Below are 20,309 nucleotides of genomic sequence, written 5' to 3' on the forward strand. Positions count from 1 at the left end.
GATGGCTGAGTAGATAAAAGCATTTGCCAAAAAGTCCTGACAACTTGGGCTCAATCCCCAAGACCTCTGTGGTGGAAGGAGAGAAGTGATTCCTGCCAAGTTGTCCCTCTGATCTCCATATGCTTACCATGTCATGTGTGAGAGTGTAGACGCACTTAACATTTGTAGGATTCATTTATTTTTGCTAAAAAGAGAACAAAGGAAAACTGAACTAATGGTATCTATATAAACCTGAAAAATTATGGAGAAAAACGGCCCTTTATGTGGTAATAGGTTTTCAAAATTATAAACAGATGTGTGTAACTACCATGCTGTGGGCTGTCAGGGACTCTGCAGACAGGTCCAGGAGCTGGGTGCTAGGTGGGGCCACTGCTCAAGAGGTTCTCTTTGCCCTTAAAATGCAATTATATTCCATTACAGACAATTTAGTAACAGAACACACACCAAACCAAAATTACCCGAAATGAGATTTCCAGATTTTCTCCTCCCCAGATATCCATGCCACTGTCGTACTGTCCAAGGTCATTGAAATACTGTCTGTTCATGGCAAACAATCCTCCAGCCATTGTAGGTGACCTAAAAGAGGAACACAGCCTGTGCTCATTCAATAGAACCAGTTACCTGCTGTGACTCTGCAGCACAGGAGATTAGGTAAACAATAGAGCATAACAGATAAAGAGGAAACATTTTCATCTACTAGGGAACGAGCTAGGCCACATACTTAAATGTCCTGGATTGCTGAGGCTGTATTAAGGTTATGCTCTTAAGTATCAAAGTATTTTTCTTACTGTAACCAAACTCTGACAGGAACCTAACTGAAATGACTATAATTCCTTTTGATGGCCTGGGACAAAGACTGAGTCCAGGGCCTGCCACAGAGACAGTGTCAATTTCTGAGTAGGACAGACCAGACGTCAGCAGTGACTCTCAAGTGGATGACTGCACAGCAGTGACACCTGTAGTGCTAGAGCTTTCTCAGAACTCTCAGTGTTTGGAACCACGGTACTTGACATGTGGAAGGGTGGGCCACTACTGACATTTGGTTAAGCCAGGGATTCTGCTGCTTCTCAAACACGTGAGGGTCCCTTCACCCCCCACAGCAGCCTGCCAAAGGATGCCATTACTGCTGAGGTTGCAGCAGCCAGCCCATCTTGCAATGAGGAAAGCCACAGCAGGCACGACTCAAAGGCTCAATCCCAGCTTCCAGGCTTCTGACCTCCTGATCTAGAGCTAAGGAATCATGGGTGAGCTCCACTGGCCAAACCGCCGGCAGAAGAGAGGCAGAACACTCAGCAAAGACTCTAGAGTGTCTAACGAAGGAACAGACAGATAAATAATCAGGAAACCAGGGAGATAAACCACAGAAGAGGGAAACAGTCCACAATGAAAATAGATTAAACGAGTTTTAATTATGAAGCTATCAGACTTCAAAATGACTACTCAATGCATTCAAGATAAAAGACAAGATGGAAAGCTTGGGGGAAAGCAGATACTCTAGAAAACATTTACACATGGGGCAGGGATGTGGCTCAGTTGGTAAGGGGGCTTGTCTAACAGTCAGAAATGCCTGGCTTCAATCCCAAATATTGCATAAACCAGGCACGACAGTTACGTAACATGAGCCTCATCTATCTTAAAACAAAACAAAACTATTTACACATCTGGAAAGCACTTTTGGGGGGGAAAAGTATCTTCAAAAGAATCAAAAATAAGACAGCCAAGATGGTGTTTGCAATTGATAGTTGCTAGAAAAGGGAAAATCATTTTCTTCAATGGAGTGATACTGTATATCAACCATACCCAAAACAGGCCCTATACAATGGAATAGTTGGCCAACACAAAACAGACTCTGTGTTTTTGTGTGTACTTTGTTTTGTTTGTGTTTGTTTCTTAGGAAATATGAAGTTGACCGAGTAGGGAGGGGAGATCTGGGAGAAGTTGGTGAGAGTAAAGAATATGACCAAAATATTTTATATGAAAATTCAAAAACATTTTAAAAAGACTGATATGACTTCTTGTCATCTTGTGCAAAAGTGTATGAAACAAGTGTGTTGCAGTTCGACTTGGGTCTCATCCCAATCATATCCAATCATAGATATGCAAATATTCCAAAATGCAACAAAGAAATCTGAAATCTAAACCACTTCTGGCCTCAGATTAAGAGCTATGCAGCCTGTAGTGATGAACTGGAGACGAGTCTGACAGAACACAGCACACGGGTGACACACCGCCCCGGGAAAGTTACATATTCACCTCTCACAAACTACACAGCACTTACGGGCACTGACAGTTTCTTATCCTTAACTCTTGGATGGGTTTATATAAAACTAAGCCACTGAAGAATCTTTATTGGGCCAGGCAGGTGGAACACACCTTTAACTCCAGCACTCTGGAGTTAGAGGCAGGAGGATCTCTGAGTTTCAGACCAGCCCAGTCTACAGAGCAACCTCCAGAACAGCCAAGGGTGTTACTCAGAGAAACTGTCTCAAACCAACAAATAAACAAAACCAAGATCTGTTGTATTTTTGAGACAGGGTCTCTCTTTGTAGCCCTCACTATCCTGGAACTCACTCTGTAGACCAGGCTGGTCTTGAACTCAAAGATCCACCTGCTTCTACCTCCCAAGTGCTGGGATTAAAGGTGTGCACCACCACTGCCCAGCTTCAAACTTCTTTTTACTGGGTAAGTCAAGACCTTTACCCCTTACAAAGAAGCAGTTTTCCTTACTGTCCTGTTCTTTAAGGAGAGTCTGCTGGGGCTGACTCTCCCAACCTCTCTTACCTTATTGGGGCCGTGGCTCCTTCAGGTCCCCCCAGCTCAGATTCCGGAACTAGATCCCACTTGAAGTGCAGCCCCCAGTTGAAACCTCCTCGAACCACTGGAGATGAGCTGTAAGCAAGCGTGTCAGCGCTGATGATGTCGATCACAGGGCACACCACAGTGTGCGGGTCCTCACGGATGACGGCCAGCAAGGGCTGTAACCACATCACATTCACTTCACAATGGCTGTCCAGGAACACTAGGACTTCTCCTGGAGAGGTGAAAGGAGAAGACGGAGGAGTGGCGCCTCATACTTGGCCCACATGCAGCTGACCAGTATAGGCAGGAGGGCACAGGCCATGGATGGCCGGCCACCATGACCACCCCCACCAAGAACTACTCTCTGGCCTGCCAGCTCAGGGAAGTTCTTTGGCCAAGAGTTTTCTCTGAAATGTACACTTCTCACAGAGATGGTACAAACTACGTGCATGACCCCACCAAGCTGTCAGGCAGCTCAGGAGACTCCTCCTCTCCTTCTGACAGCAAGACCCATTTTGCTCTGGTGTAGTGACAGTGTCCAGTGGTGGAGCCCACTTTTATTATAGTCACTCAAAGTATCTAATTGAGTGCATTCCTGCCTTAGAGACCATACTTCCCTCTAACTGGTGTCTCAGCATCTCTGAGAACTGGTAACCACTATGGTAACCAGCAAAGAGGAGGGGCCTACAGGGTGGCGTCTGGACTGCTGTGCCAAGCACAGTGGGTACCATCTGTACGCGTCAAGTCATCCTTTCTTCTGAAGTCCCACTGTGCTACCTCAAGCTCACTTCAAGGCCCTCAGTCAGCCTTCTAATTAGCAAAATATAAAAAATTCTTCCTGTTGTCTTTGAATCTCCTTGATACATGTGAGCCAGGGTGAGGACTGTTTTTTTTTATATAATTTTTTTTTTATTTATTACAATTTATTCACTTTGTATCCCAGCTGTAGGCCCCACCCTCATCTCCTTCCATCTGACCCTAGCCTATGAGGCCTTATCAGAACTGTCTTTCATAGTCTTCCTCTGTGGCCTGGTAAAGCTGGCCCCCTCAAGAGCCAGCCACTGAATTCATGTCAGAGACAGCTCCTGTTCCCCTTACTGGGGAACTCATTTGGACACTGAACTGCCATGGGCTACATCTGTGCAGGGGTTCTAGGTTATCTCCATGAATGGTCCTTGGTTGGAGTATCAGTCCCAGAAAAGACCCTGTGCCCAGATTTTTTGGTTCTGTTGCTCCCCTTGTGTAGCTCCTGTCCCCTCCAGGTCTTTCTATCTCCCCTTTCTTTCATAAGATTCCCTGCGCTCTGCCCAAAGTTTGGCTATGAGTCTCAGCATCTGCTCTGATACCCTGCTGGGTAGAGTCTTTCAGAGGCCCTCTGTGGTAGGCTCCTGTCCTGTTCCCTGTTTTCTCCCTCTTCCCATCGTCTACCCTGTTTGCCCTTCTGAATGAGGTTTGAGCATCTTACCTGGGGTCCTCCTTCTTGATTAGCTTCTTTAGGTGTACAGATTTTAGTTTGATTATCCTATATTATATGTCCAATATCCACTTATGGGTGAGTATAAACCATGTGTGTCTTTCTGCTTCTGGGAAACCTCACTCAGGATGATCTTTTCTAGTTCCCACCATTTGCCTGCAAGTTTCATGAGTTCCTTGTTTTTAATTGCTAAGTAGTATTCCATTGTGTAAATGTACCACAATTTCTGTATCCATTCCCCAGTTGAGGGACTCCGTTGGTTTGGATAAGTTTAAATTTTGTTGAGAAACATGAAATGTTAGCAGAGAGCAGCATTATTCTAAATAAGCATCAGAGTAGATTTGACAGAACTTATTAAAACACCAATTACTGACAATATCTCAAAGTTCTCAGTGATGAAAACAAATGAGTCACATAGTTCCCTGTCTGTCCAGAAACTCAGTGTGGACATAAAGCATCTAGCCTTCACCTACTGTGGAAAACATGCTCCTCAGCACCATCTGCGCTCAACAGGAAACGAGGTCGGGGTTTCTCTAAGGAGAAATGTCTTCATAGCTTTTCTTAATGCTGAAAGTAGTGCTTTTTCCAAATGCAGTAAGATTCCACCTGGCCACACCAAGCGTGCCATGGTGACCTCAAACTAGCTTGAGCCTGACAGACCCTTTTCCTTATCTGAATGAAGACAACCAGATCACAGAGGAACAGTAAATGTATACTGCAACAGCACAGTGGCTCAAATGGGACAATCTTCAAATCTCCTCAGCTCTCTCCAGCTCACCACCTTCAATGAGCCGGCACAGCCAGCTCCCTTAGCCTTTGGAGTCAGCTGTAGCACTCTGACCTTGGGGCACTGGCTCTGACTGCATGTGGAGGCGCTGTTCTCCTTTCCTGTCTACTCCTTCAGGTCACAACAGTTTTTTAGAGGAAAAGACAAAATTCCAAAACTGAAGTCCCAACTAAGCCTACCAAGTGCACTGGGCCATGGCTAGAGTGGACTGCAGTGCCCAGTGCTTCTCATCACAGACCCTGGGGTGGGGTGGGTCTGAAGCAGAGCAGCTCACAGCACTGATGTAACTGACACCACTATGAAGGACAGGCAGCCCTCATGATTTCTCACACACCCACGAGGTACTCTAAACAAATTCATTTGTCTACATTTTTAAAGGACAGTATCTTAGTCACGATCAATAAACCTTACACTCTGTCTTTCTAGGTAAGCACAGACATCCAGCTGCGGTGGTGCATGTCTGTAATCCCAGCAGTTGGGAAGTAGAAGCAGGGACTCAGAGGTCAAGATCATCCTCAGCTACTTAGCAAGTATGAAGCCAGCCTGGGACCAAAACAAAAAAGGAGTGCATTTTCTGCAGAAGAGTGAAATCTGGCACCTGTTCTTTGCTTTTCAGAGAGATTAGCATAAGGTGGAGGATGTAGGCTTGAAAACCTCTGTGCTATCACTGTTGATAGTTATGGAAACCAATCTTATTTACCAAATAAATCCTGACACCGACTCCAGAGATGAGCACGCCACACTCACATTTGAGCAGAATTCCAGCCAAGTGTTTCTATATTAAATTTTTAAAAGTTCAGTTATGTGTTGGCTTGGACTTTTCTACTTTTGTAAGAACGAAAGATAAAAAACATGTTTGAAAGGCCTCTAATTAACCAGTAGACTGCTACAGAAACAGGCCAGTGAGAACTCTAGCAGTGATTTCTGTACTCTGCGCTTTAGAGTAGCAGGTCAGAGCTATAAAATCTTTCCAAACCAAACAAGCTTCTTCACTCTTCGAGCAATAGCCAATGAAAACATGGTGTGATGCTTGATTGCCTGGTCCCCATTGAGTGAAACTGTTTAGGAAGAATTAGGAGGTACGGCCTTGTTAAAGAAGTGTGTCACTGGAGGTGGGCTTTAAGGCTTCAAGAGCCCATGCCAGACCTAATTAGCTCTGTCTCTGTGGCTCAGATGAGAGCTGTCTCTGTCTCTCTGTCTCCTTCTGTGGCTCAGATGAGAGCTCCGAGCTACCCCTGCTGCCATGCTTCTCACCGTAAGTCATGGAATAACCCTCTAAAATCATGAGCCATAAATTAAACGCTCTCTTTCTAAGTGCCTTGGTCGTGACGTCTCTTCTCAGCAACAGAGAAGTAACTAAGATGCGTGGCTTCTTTTGGCTCTGTAGGTGCCCAGCACCACAGAACCACAGGGGACTATACCTGTAGCATGGGCTGCTCCAATCATCCGTCCTCGGATCAAGCCCTCACGCTTCGTATTTCTTATGACCTTGACTTTTGCAGGCAGGTATCTTTGGATGTATTCATCTAGTTCTCCTTTTAAATCATCTGAAAAGAACAGTTCCATAATTACTCACTTACCATGAGACATATGCCATGGTTTCCATTTCTAAAGTTGTATCTGCCAAAATCTACAAGTGATCAAAGAAATGTGCTCGACTCTGCCTCACTGTAGAGCATTCTAGTGCCCTCTATGGGAGGAAAAAGGAACCCAGAGTAGAAGCCGGAACCCAGCCAAGAGGAATTGCTGCCTTAGGTGTGTCTTTCTACAACAGTGTCAGAAATGAAGCTAAATATGAAAGCTCTTGCTTGCAATCCCAGACTCAAGGCTGAGGCAGGAGGATTCCTGTAAGTTCAATGCCCACCTTGGCTTAACAGCCACTTGAGACCATCCTAGACTACAAAGAGACACTCTTGTCATTAAAAAAGAACTCTAGCCAGGGATGGTGGAGCATACCTGTAATCCCAGCACTTGAGGAGGCAGAGGCAGAGGCAGGTGGATATCTGTGAGTTGGAGGCTAGCCAGATCTATACAGTGTGTCCAGGACAGCCAAGGCTACACAGAGAAACCTTGTCTCAAAAAACAAAACCAAAAAGGAAAGAAGTCTAAGCCAGGTGAGGTGTTACACACCTTTAACCCCAGCACTTGGGAGACAGAGGCAGGCAGACTTCTGTGAGTTCAAGGCCATCCTGGACTACAGAGAGAGACCCTGTCTCAAAATAACAAAACAAATCTAACAAAAAAGGTGAGTTTTGGTGTCTGAACTTTTCTAAACTTTCTCCTTTAAAGTTGCTATACTTCCAGGTCTGGGTATTATGGTCTCATAATTCACGGGTGTTGTGCTCGTTCGTCAGTCCATGAGTGTGCCGGTGTACAGCTCTCCTGTTCCTGCAGAGGGTCTAAAGACAAGCGGAGTTCATAGAAACATGTCTCTGTGGCATTCCCTCACTGACTGCAGTGCAGGGAGAGGGCTGGAAGCCAGGCAGACCAGGTGTAATCTACACACACACTCTCTCTCTCTCTCTCTCTCTCTCTCTCTCACTCTCTCTGTTTCTCTGTGTAGCCCTAGTTGTTCTGAAACTCAGACTGAGAGATCTGCCTGCCTCTGCCTCCTGAGTGCTGGGATTAGAGGTGTGTGCCACCACAGCACATTTATTCTGGGATCTCCATCTTTATAAAACGGATCCCACTCGCCTTGAAGGAAGCTGAGAGCTCAACAGTATAAAACTTTTCTTTGCAAAAATCTACAGTTGAAGAAAGGTGCATAAAATATGTAGTGATTCTCAGAAAACTGGCATTCAAAGAACATCTAATAACTTTCTGAATGCAGGCCACTCTATTCAGGAGATAACTGGTGTAGCAGAGTTACGCTCTAAGCATGGGCCACAGCACTCTGCCAAGTGAAAAGCGCCAATTTCGAAAGGGCACATACTGATATCCATTTATATCACACTTTTGAAAGGACAAAATCAGAGGTTATCAGATTCCAGGAAGGGTTACAAGGGCACCAAGACAGAGTATAGCTCTGAAGGGAACACCAGAGGCTGCTGGGTGATGCAGTGTGCTTCTTAAGGCTGTGCTGGTGCTGACAGCAACTTTGAAGATAAGCTGACACTTCTCCACTGTGGAATTCTGCTTTCTACACTGTACTGTAAGTATAAAAGACAACCAACACGAGAAGCTGGTTGAAGAGCAAGCAGAAGTCTTCATAACTTCCTATGAGCTGGAGCTTAATTCATAATGGGCATTTTTTAAAGCAAACCAAGGGAAATTCCCCAGGGGTGAATTTAGATAACACTGTAAACAGATTACAAAGATGAAGAACTTCAGCAAAATAATCCTATGATCAATGGGCAGGCTGTAAGCTCAGCTGCAACTGCATCACACCGTGAAAAAGAAGCTTGGTGAACGGCGACCCTTCACAGACCACTTACCAAAGTCACTGCTGTCATCCACAAGGATGATCTCGTGAAGAAGGTGTGCTGGCGTGCGGTCCACAACACTGTGCACAGTCCGCAGCAATGCAGAGAAGGCTTCGTTGTAGAAGCAGATAACAACGCTAGCAGCGGGCAGGTCAGTCGGGTAGGACTTCACCCTGCACCTTTATCAAAGTAAGAAAATCTGGTGTTTTAAGGGGCTTAAATGTCTTGGGTTATTTCCTGCCACCTTGTTCTGCTTCCTGCTTGCAGTACAGTGATTTTAAGCATTTATGAAAACACTGTGGTTTACTCTTTGCTTCACACCATGTTACTAATTTTCCCTTTAAAGCCTGGTTTCTCTCTTGGTGGAGAAGTTACACAATGCGCTATTGTTCATGAAATCACTGCATGAGCTGCACTAGAGGCTTATCCAGTTGCTCAATGAGGGTCAAATGGAAACATAATAACTTTGTCTTTGAAATGTTGAGTTTTTACCTAAATGTAAAAAGGATTTGAGTAAACTTCGGTATTCTTAGATGACAGAGTGGACATACTAACTACTTGACAGACGGCTCTAAACAACAGCAGTTAGTAACTCCAGCCTGGTGGTGGTGCATGCCTTTAATCCCAGCACTTGGGAGGCATAGGAAGGTGTATTTCTGTGAGTTAGAGACCAGCCTGGTCTGCAGAGTGAGTCCAGGACAGCCAGGCCTACACAGAGAAACCCTGTCTCTAAAAGCAAAAACAAAACTAAACAACAAAAGCAAAAAGGGGGGATAAACTCCAGCGCCCTGCCTCCTTTCCTCAGGCTCACAGCCTTCCGGGGAGTGTGTATCCCACCTAGCTCCAGCCTCTTACAGCTCTCCCACGATCAGCCAAAGCTGCTATGAATCAGTTCCTTTAGCATGCTGCGCTCACACTTCAGAGGCCCCTCTGTGCTGTCTCTCCATGGAAAGGCCTTGCTACATTGAGGCCCCTCCCTGCTGTTCCACCGGCCCCGATCTAAGCCCTGTCTCATGCTTCTGCAATAACTTGCCCTGACTAGACTGAGCTCTGTGAACCAAAGGGCTGCATCTGTTGCAGTATATATGATCCCACTGTAAACCCCAAAACTGAACTGTAAAACCCTGCTTGTTTGGTGTGGTTGAGCCCTATCACACACCTTTAATCCAAGAATTTTCTGCTTCTTGTAAACTGGTGATTATGGTGTGGTTCACCCAGCCCTAGCGCACACCTGTGATCCAAGAGCTTTCTGTACACAGGATTTAATAAAGTTAACCCTGCGTCAAGAGGCAGAGTGAGAAATCAGCTGGCAGGGATTAAAGAGTAAGAGGGACTTTGAGTTGAGGGATATTTAAGACAGTGTGGAGAAGAAGAAGGAGCTTTTGGGGGCTTTAGCTTAGACTTTAGCCTCTGGCCCTGGGTGTTTTTGGCCTTTTCCTCCTGGGCTGTCAGCTGAGCTAGTCAGCCTTTTGGGTTTTTTCCATCTGGACCTGAGCTGAGAAAAGTCAGCTGGTGCTTTCTCTGCCTCTCTGAGCTAGCAGGTTTTCACCCTAGCATCTGGCTCCTGAGTCTTTACTAGTAAAATAGAATGGTTGGGGTTTTCATTTTATTAAAACGAAACAAAACAACCTGCATCCTATTCTGTCCAGAGCCTGTGTATTATATGGCAAACTAAAGGTGCTCAACAAACATCTGTCTGTGGAATGACTGACTGCAGAACAAAACGCCTTTGAAAGAAAGAAAAGAAAGTACAAAATATTATGAAAAAGACAGTAATTCACTAGTTTTAATTCCCCGTTGCCATAAAATAAATATTTTTTGAAGTTTAGGCTCAGGTTATTGACTTGGAATGTCCAAAGACATGAGCAAGCTCTAAAACTACATCATTACATTCTCAGACCATGGGCTTCAAGGGTAGGAGTGGGATCCAGCTCACCATTCTGATAGGACAAATACTAGGTGCAAAATCTGAACACTGCCATTAAAACACTGTCATTGGAACTCATCAGAAAAAAAAAAAAAAAAAGAGCATACTCTGCATTCCTGGTGTCTGGCACATCTCTGTGGTATCCCAATCGGTTACTAATAAGCATATTAAACGCATGTTTCTGGTAGCCCAGGTCTCTCAATTCCTGATCACGTTCATTGAAAATCATACCTGAAAGAGAGCAAAATTGCCTTACGTCTGAAAAAGATGATCTTAATAGCCATTATGATGTGATGGTCTCCCAGAAGCCTTGACGTCACCATTGTAATCAGAGTATACCACCATATTTTTTAAACTGACTGCAGTTTCAGGTTTCAAATAAGCTGAGGCTGCTGTCAGATTTTTATCAATTTAATGCAAACCACGTGTGCCTTAATCATGAACACCTGCTCAAAACCACTTTCTTAAGAATATCTTCTTATGTGCTGGCACACATATCTTTAGTCCCTGCACTCAGGAGATAGAGGCAGGCAGATTTCTGTTCAGGCCAGCTACACAGTGAGACCTGGTCTCAAAAAACAAACAAACAAACAAAAATACCCATATTTTATAATCATGAGACAAATTTATCTGTGACCAGAGGAAAAATACTGATAATGTTCTATAAAAGCAACAGATTAGATCCCAATGAACCCCAGCAGGCCCCAATCTCATCAAGCTTTTATATACCCATGCCCCACAAAAATTTACACACAAACTTTTGTATAAAGGGCTTCTGCCAGGCATAGTAGTACATGCCTTAATCCCAGCACTTCAGGAGGCAGAGGCAAGGCGGCAGGTGGATGGCTGTGAGTTTAATGCCATCCTGGTCTACAAATCTAGAACAGCCAAGGCTACACGGAGAAACCCTGTCTTGAAAAACCAAAAAATTAAAAAATAAAGACAAAAGAAGGGTTCCTATGATCTTTGGTTCAGGGTTTAAACAGCTTTTCTGTCAGTAGCTATTGTACAGATTTAAAAAAAACCATGTAACTACGGGAACAACAGGAAATGTCTAGTCTTGAGGATCACACGATTTGAGGAGCACAGACCTGATCACTTACCCAGCTCAGAGGAGGATTTTGAGAGGCCTTCATCTGGATCTTCCACATGATTATTCATCACGTCGTCAACTCTGTTTGCTTTGAACTGTGGGTCTAATAGTCGACCCGGACCTCGAGTGAAACGTGGGTAGAATTTTTTGGGAAATGGTCCATGAGGCCCAGACCCCTTGATGGGCACATTCTTCAGGGGCTGGGTCACTTCACTGAAGTTGAAATAAATGAAAAGCAGAACAGTCCAGGTTGCAGATGTAAAAAGGCACCCATAACAGAAATAGCGAACTGTGACACTTCCCATTATAGACCTAGCATAGCTCCAGGGCCATTTTCAGTTTCCTAAAAAATAAAGATACCCATGTCAGACCTCCAGAACACTCCTCAACCAGTTGCTAAACACACTTAACAATCCCTAAACCACCCTGCCTATTGTTAACAGAGGTACAAAATACACAAAGTGTTAACATTTAGAAAAACAAGGCAACAAAATAGCTGACTTATTTACCTGCCCTGTTAATGAACACTCCTCACCTTTGCTCTGAATTGCTTTCACTGCGGTCACTGCTTTCAAGCTCTGACTTTTCACAAATAGAATTCAAATGCTGTGTGTACCATCACAGAACATGTAAAGTTTCTTTGAGATAGCCAGGAGTGGTGGCTTATAACTATACTCTCAGCACTTGGGAGACTAAGGCAAGATGACCCTGAGTTCATGACCAACTTGTGCTGCATAATGTCATGTAAAACAAAGTCAGAGCAAAATACTGTATCAAACAGCAGCACACATAAAATAGTTCAAGTAAGCTGAGGACAAGGATGAGGACAAGGAAATGCAATCTAGGAAATCTTGCATAGGAGAGTCTGCACAAGATATAACTTAAAAATTACTTATTTCTACAGCCTATTAAAATCATTCCTAAAAAAACAAGACAAAGCAAATTAATCAGTAAACCTCACTGTAAACATTAATCCTGAAGATTATACCCTCAGTCTAGATGTTTTAAAATTATTTGCCAACCAAGAATGACTAGACATTTCACAAGTCAACTTAAAAAACAAAAGTAATTCAAAGCAAAATTAAAAAGGTAATACAAAAAAAGAGAGCAGCTGAAACTGACTACAATGTAAATGAGCTGCCCTGTCAGCTGACAGTACCTTTTAAACTAAATATATCCATGAAAAATGCAGATGCAAGAAAACATTCTGGAAGAAAGGTTGGAGAAGTGAAAAACAAGTCACAAATTTGCAACAACATGGGAAGGCAGAGTAATGACCTTTAAGACAAACACTGAGTTTCAACTAAGAAAGATTTTAACTGCCTAGCATCTTGGCTTAGGAGCTGGAAACTAACAAGCAAACAGCAATAAAAAACAAAAGTACAATGTGTTCAGAAGGCCATGGGATGCTGAAGTCAGGCCATAGGCATGCTGCTTTGAACCTCGCCAACTATGTAACAAAACTGACATTTAAAGATGGTTCTCCTCAAGCCTTCCTACCTCGACTATGGACTCCTGCAAATTAATACAGAATGGAGCCACCCAAAGTGGACATGAAGAAAGACAGCCAAGCCCTTCTGAGTCTCAGGATACAGCTGTTTCAGCAAGCAACTCTGTATTACAGGTGAGCATTGACATTTGTTTCTTTTCAGCCTGACTTTCACCATCTTGGCCAAGTCTAGAGCCCTTTAAAAGCAAGATTCAAGGAGGTGGGGAAGAGATCTCAGTTGTAAAGATCTGGGTTCACTCCCTAAAATCTATGTAAAAAGCCAGGTGTGGCAACATACTTTCAGTCCTAGCCCTAAGGACAGATAAGTGGATTACTGTGTCTTGCTGGCCAGTCAGGTTAGGCAACTTCCAGGCCAATGACACACTTGAAATTCCACCTGAAATGTTTGTATAACAGCTCCACATTAAAAGGCCCACAGACAATACAGCTTTCCCGACCTTCCAGAGCTATGCTGTGCATTTCTACTTTCTAGCAACACCGTACAGACTGATATCATTATCCTTTTAATCGTAAACTAAATCCTCCATGGCTACAAAGTGCTTGCTGTAGAAGGACTCGAATTTGATCCACAGCACCAATGGAAAAGACCAGAAATTGTGGCAAGCCCTGAATAAATTTATTCATTTAGGATTCATTACTTTTAGCTTATGAGTATTTTGCCTCCATGTATCTTTGTCACCACATGTGTCTCTGGTGTCCATGAAGGTCAGTAGAGGACATCAGATTCCTTGGAACTGTAATTAGGGAATGGTTGTGAACTACCATATGGATATAGAAATCCAACCTGGGTCATCTCCAAGAGTAACAAATGCTCGTAAACACTGAGTGTAGCATGCTTTGTAATCCCAAGGCTGAGAAGGTGAAGGCAGCTGGATCCCTGGGACTTCCTGGCCCACTAGCCTAGCCTAACAGCTTAAGCCCAGGCCTCAGCAAGAACCTGTCTTAAAAAAAAACAAAGTGGCCCTCACGCGACCTCACAGCCTGTCAATGTTAATTTGTGTAGCCCAATATTCTTGGCTATGTGGCCTTCCACTGGAAGGACCGTGGCTGACTTATCAGGGGCTACACTCTTAGAGAAAGCTGACCCTTCCTCTCCCAGCAGATAACAGTTTGTGATAGCACCTCAACTGGGGAGGACCTCCTCTTCTCATGATGGGATTTGGTTTGGCTCAGACTTAACAAGTCTTGTGTATGCTGATATAACCACTGTAAGTTCATACGTGCAGCTGTCCTGCTGTGTCCAGAAGCCACTGGTTCCTTGTGGTCATCCACTCCCCTTGGCTCCTCAACTCTTTCCACCCACCTCTTTCCACAATGATCTCTGAACTTTGGGGGTTGGAGCTGTGATGTAATCTATGGGGGTAACTGTAAGTCAGTAGGAGTCAGTTTATTATATCTATTTAGCAAAGAAACAGCAGTAGGTTCTCTCCTAGGGCCTTCAATCTGTCCTGCTACAGGTTCTCAGTCCAATAGTGGTGCCAGGTACCAGCCTTAAATCCAGCCATGGCCCTAGTAGCCATGTCTTGCCAGGCCAGTCATGATTGTAGCTGGAAGAGTTCACAGCCAGGCATGACCGATGCTTACTTTTCTTTTCCAGTGGCATTTAAAGCAGTTTCAACACTTTTATGAAAGCTAGCCAGGAGTTTAAAGTTTCCAGTCAGTACCAGCTGATTTCTGGAGAACTAGAACACGAGTGAATGTTCTGTGACTAAAATATGTAGTGTATTGAACAATAAGGTATCACTCAAATATTAGAAGGAGCAATGACAATAACCTGCAATATTTTGGGGTCTTTGGAACCTCCAACTTCAAAAGAAGAAAAGCATTCCTGGCATTGGAGTTCTTATTTGTTGGCCCTAGTAGCTGTCTAATAGGGGTGTTGGATACCCCCTCAAGGATAACTCCATTTTAATTTTTTATGTCTCTGTACAGATGGTTTTTTAGTGTCCATTTGTTTGTAAAATGGGTCTTTCTATATAGTCCTAGCTGTCTTAGAACTCACTTCACAGACCAACCTAACCTTGAACTCACAGAGATCTGCCTCCCTCTGCCTCCAGTATTAAAGGTATACACCACTATACCTGAGTATAAATGTATTTTTAAAACCTTCTACAGTTGTAGGTTTCCATATGGTTTCTTTGGAAGGAGAATGGGGGAGGGAGGAAAAGGGAGAGAGAGAGGGAGAGGGAAGGAGAGAGGAGAAGAGAAGAAGAGAAAAAATTGTCTGTGAATTCAGATGCAATATGTTAGTTCCTAGAAGAGCACTAGCTGTGAAAAATCAAGATGGCCTAGATGATTTATAGTCCTTTTAAATGTTAAGCCTTCATAAACAACAACAACAACAAAAATGTAGGTGGTTTTGCACTTGCAAAAATCTAAGCTAGCAAACTTTGAAGATGACCTGCGTATGACGTAGCTGTCTTTACAACAGGAAACAAGGGACATTCTCCACTTCACTTTCAGAGGCTTTTAATATCCTGATATCAAAACCAGGACGGTTGACATATTTTTGGTCTAGATAGAGATTTCCATATGGGTTGGTACATCAATCATACTGAGCACTGGCTCTTCCCTGTCTAGAATACTTCTCCTTGGGTGATTTCATGGCTGCCTCCTTTGCCCACCTACGTCCTATTCAGATATGGCCTTCTTAACAAGGCCTATACCTAGAGCACCTACCTTCAAGTGCAACTCAGATGCTAGATGGCAAACCTAGTCTTCCTTCATACACACAGAGCTACTTTTTCATCTAGCTTGTCACATTTAGCTCCTACTGGAAGATGAGAAACACGGGAGCAAGAGCCCTTTGGTCTGCTTGACTCCTGGCAGAATGTCCTGACAGCAAATGTTTAATGAATATTTGTTGAAATGAATGAAAGACTGGGTAAGACAACTATCAGTATGCTTGCCAAAATGCTAGAAGTTTCTAAACATATCACTACTAATTTGTTGGATCAGGCAATACCTTAGTGCTCTACATGAAGCCATGACCAGCTTATTCAGCAACAGTAAGAAAATGGTACTGGAACAATAGTCATATTTATTACTGGCAAAATAAAAGAGACAACTTAAGGAACCTGACAAAATTTTAATATTAAATAACAGTCTCTGTGGTGAAAACAGGAAAGTCTTTTCATTTGACTCATAATCTCATTTCTGGTTGTTTTGGTTTTTTGTTTGTTTTTTCCCCATCTTGGTTGCCTGCAAACATATACATGCAAAATGAAAAGGTTTTTTATCCAAAGAGCCCACTCATACGGCTTGTCAAACTCTGTCTCGAGTCGTCACAAAACACCGCCTCGCCATCATCAGAGCCAATGCAGCCCATATCAAGGACAGTAAGATGTACTCATCCTTAACAACTCTCTTAAGTAGCCTTAACCATGTTATGACTGAGAATGTGTTTTAGGTTGTAAATCACTGTACACAAGAGGCATTTATAAAATCAACCACTTCTATTATTGGCTATAACAGTGCTTAGAACCAACAGAGACACCAGTTTTAAAGAGATTAGCAATCCAATATGAAAAGGTCCATAGCAAATATAGGTAAGCAACCAAGCAGAAATCAAAACCTGAAATTCTAATCTAATCTAATCTAATCTAATCTAATCTAATCTACTATGACAAATGACAAGTCCAGCCTCTACATAGCAATCTTTGCTTTGTATCTTTGTTATTTTTTTTCTACTGGCAATTACCCCTTACTTCAAATGTCCAAGGCTGAACATTTTTAAAAAGAAGATCAAAGCAAAAATTTAAGGTCAATTAATGCCAAGCCAAACAACCAGTGAGAAACTTTTCAGTGAGAAACATAAGTGGTTAATAAAACCAATAGTCAAAATTGGATGTCAGTGAATGACTCACTGACAGGCTCAGCAGTGGAGAAGGCTGTGTGGCTTCATGTTTCTCTTTCACTGAATGGTAGCTGCATGATGACTATAGTGGAAACCATAGATTAAAGCCAGGCACAAGGGTATGAGGTAGGAAGAACCTGTAAAAAATGTAAACAGGCTGGCAGGTTCAAGGTCCCTGAGTGGCTGAGAGAATGCACTGAATTGTGGTTGGAAAACGAGAAGCCAAACACCTATCAACAGAAGGGTAATTTCAGATCTGTAATGGAAGTTTTGGTTTCTTTGTAAACTCAGTTATGTAAATATGTTTTTGCTTTAATCCCAAGTGTGGGATTTTAGTTGGGCTATAGTTTGCCCACACCTGTGGTCTCGTACGGGGCATGGCCTTTGCCAGCCGGTAAACAGCTGGTAAAAATGCTGCATGAAGAGAAGCGTGCTCTAGGACTCTGAATATACACTGAGGGCCCAGAAAGGAAAGGGGTGGCATTCGGTGTTGGCGTGTGGTGTGTAGCAGTTTAGAGAAAACAGAGACAGGTGGTGTGGTTGTTTGGAGCAGACAGATCGGGGTGAAACAGTTCAGAAAAGTGTTGAAAAGAAGTTTGAAGAAGACCGTTGGCTGCATCTATGGCTGATGGAGATTGGTATAGAGCTCTAAATGACCCATCGACCCTAACAGCTAGGAGAAGTAAGGGGCCCTCTCTCCACACTAATCTCTCTCCTCCACAGGGTTAAGAAGCTGGAAGGGAGGTTGAGGCCTAAACACCCCAAATAGAGTAGAGGGTTTTTCTTGAAAGTTAATCTTTTTTTTTATTAATTACAATTTATTCACTTTATATCCCAGCTGTAGCCCCCTTCCTTGTCCCCTCTCAATCCTACCTTTCCTCCCTCTTCTCCTCCTTTGCTCCTTCCCTAGTCCACTGATAGGGAAGGTCCTCCTCCCCTTCCATCTGACCCTAGACTATCAGGTCTCATCAGGAATGGTTGCATTGTCTTCTCTGTGGCCTGGTCAGGCTACACCCCCCCCCCCCAGGGGAAGGTGATCAAAGAGCCATCTACTGAGTTCATATCAGAGATAGCTCCTGTTCCCCTTACTAAGGCACCCACTTGGGCACCGAGCTGCCATGGGCTACATCTGTGCAGGGGTTATATGTCCTCTCCATGCATGGTCCTTGGTTGGAGTATCAGTCTCAGAAAAGACCCCTATCCCAGATTGTTTGGTTCTTTTGCTCTCCTTGTGGCGCTCCAGTCCCCTCCAGGTCTTTCATCGACCCCTTCTTTCATAAGATTCCTTGCAGTCTGCCCAAAGTTTGGCTATGAGTCTCAGGGTCTGCTTTGATACACTGCTGGGTAGAGTCTTTCAGGGGCTCTCTGTGGTGGGCTCCTGTTGTTGTTTCCTGTTTTCTTGCTGGAGAGATGGCTCAGTGGTTAAGAGTGGCACTGGCTGCCCTTCGAAGGGCCTTGAGTTCAACTCCCAGCAACCACATGGTCGCTCATAACCATCTATAATGAGATCTAGTGCCCTCTTCTGACATACAGGTACACATGCAGGCAGAACACTGTATAATAAATAAGTCTTTAAAAAAATTAGTTTTAAAAACAATCACTACACAGATCTGTGAAGGGAAGACATCTAGATAAATAATACATCCACAATAAAAACAAGGTAGTAACAAAGACCTCACACAGAACCTTCACCCACAGAGCCATCGTAAGACCCCAGAACACAAAGATCTTCCATCTTCTCGAACCCAAATGTTGATCAGTGGTGAGCGTTAATAATTAATAACCACTTGCTTGGATACTCTTTAAAAGTATATTCTGCTCTAAAAGTTACTGGACATATAGATTCTGAGCAATGTGAAACCTCAGACACCAGCAGAGTACATATGGATAATAAAAATAAATGTTCACTGAGAGGGCATGTAGGCCACAGTTGCATTCTGGGCATTGCTCAGGGTGAACTTCTATACAGCTGTAATCTCAGTGTAGGTAAAGCAGAGAAAGGCAGATAGATCCCTGGAGCTCAATGGCTGCCGTCTCACCTAACCAATCAGAGAGCTCCAGGCTCAGTGAGGACCACACCTCCAAAGTAAGTTGGAGAACAATTAAAAATGACACCAAATGGCCTCCACATGCACAGCACACAGGTGTCAGTGCGCAGAACAGTACTTTTGAAAATATACCACTCCATTGCTTTCAAGGGCAGTTTTTCTCTGTAACTTCTCACGTTGAAAGTTTATATGGATACCATTAGTTCAGCTTTCTTTTGTTCTTCTCTAAGCAAGAGTAAATGAATCCTACAAATGTTAAGTATATTTACACTCTCACACATGACATGATATGTATATAGAGATCGGAGAACAACTTGCAGGAATTCTCCTTCTACTGTGTGAATGAAAATACAATGTACTCTAACTGACACAAGTTCTAAAAAAATTCAAACATGAAGCTGGTTGTGGTGGGGCACACCTTTTAGCCCAGCACTCAGGAGGCAGAGGCAGGTGGATCTCTGAGTTTAAGGCCAGTCTAGTCTCCAGAGCAAGTTCCAGGACAGCAAGGGCTACAGTTAGAAACCCTCTTAAGTAAAGAAAAACAAAACAAAAATATTCAATCATGAAAATCATTGTAGAAAAAAAATATTGTTATCAAACAAGTTCCTCAGAAAAAAAGACCAAAAGACCAAAGAGAGAAAACGAAAAGAACAACAATGCAAACCAAGGACCAGTTAAGTCATAAGCAGAGTAACTGATTTGGCTTCTAGTCTTTTTCCTGAGCCATGGAGAAGAAGGGTCATTTCCTCTGGTGAAAGGAAGAAAAGAGAATAGACTGGGGGCAGCAGAAGGCTAAGAAGCTAGACACCATCTTCCCTTGCTTGGCACTACTGTGAAATCCCAGAAACGAGAAAAATTCATCTTAATAAAATAACAATTTTATTAAGTAACAGTTTAAGCATACCTGAATTTGCTGTTAAAACTCTGACCTACATAATACTGCCTCTTTCCACTAATCTTCTATCGAAGCTCACAGCATAATAACATATTAAATAACACCTTTAAAGAAAAAAAAATCACTAAATGATTCCACAGGAAAAGCTACCAGGGGGTGCTGAATGTTTCATCATCTCAATACTGCACTTAAGATCTAGGAAGATACAGATAAACAAAAGGAAATATTTAAAATAGCTGATGGCCAGGGCTGCTTTCTGATATATACCCTGGAGCCTATTTTTAGTCTGCATACTGCTGTTGTTAATAGCTGCTGGCGGTGATCAGGAAATAACATTAATAGGCTCTGGTTAGTGGTATTTTGGCTAACTCTATTTGTTTTTATTTCACGCACATTCTATAAAGTATATGCAATCATTTAATAAGTAAGGCTAAACTATAACTTTTCTAGGAAAACACTCCATGATGGAAGAAAAACCTTGAAGAAAAAGAAGTAGTC

The 20,309-nt window shown here is 43.2% G+C and overlaps 1 protein-coding gene across 3 annotated transcripts in view; it reads right to left on the minus strand.

Moving 5' to 3' along the window:
• The window catches only part of Galnt11 (polypeptide N-acetylgalactosaminyltransferase 11), a 35,412-nt gene that overhangs the window by 8,949 nt on the left and 6,154 nt on the right, over positions 1-20,309 (minus strand). For all 3 annotated transcript variants that reach the window (XR_009588273.1, XM_060374085.1, XM_060374087.1), the window contains 6 exons: positions 11,513-11,845; positions 10,517-10,640; positions 8,495-8,661; positions 6,482-6,607; positions 2,782-3,031; positions 459-576 (listed from right to left, as the gene is read on the minus strand). Coding sequence is in view for 2 of the 3 variants with exons in the window: in XM_060374085.1 (XP_060230068.1) it covers positions 459-576; positions 2,782-3,031; positions 6,482-6,607; positions 8,495-8,661; positions 10,517-10,640; positions 11,513-11,807 (1,080 nt within the window). In the remaining variant the exon portion in view is untranslated. The remainder of the gene's footprint in view (positions 1-458; positions 577-2,781; positions 3,032-6,481; positions 6,608-8,494; positions 8,662-10,516; positions 10,641-11,512; positions 11,846-20,309) is intronic.

The sequence above is a fragment of the Meriones unguiculatus genome, chromosome 21, assembly GCF_030254825.1.
Source record: "Meriones unguiculatus strain TT.TT164.6M chromosome 21, Bangor_MerUng_6.1, whole genome shotgun sequence".
NCBI classification, from domain to species: Eukaryota; Metazoa; Chordata; class Mammalia; order Rodentia; family Muridae; genus Meriones; species Meriones unguiculatus.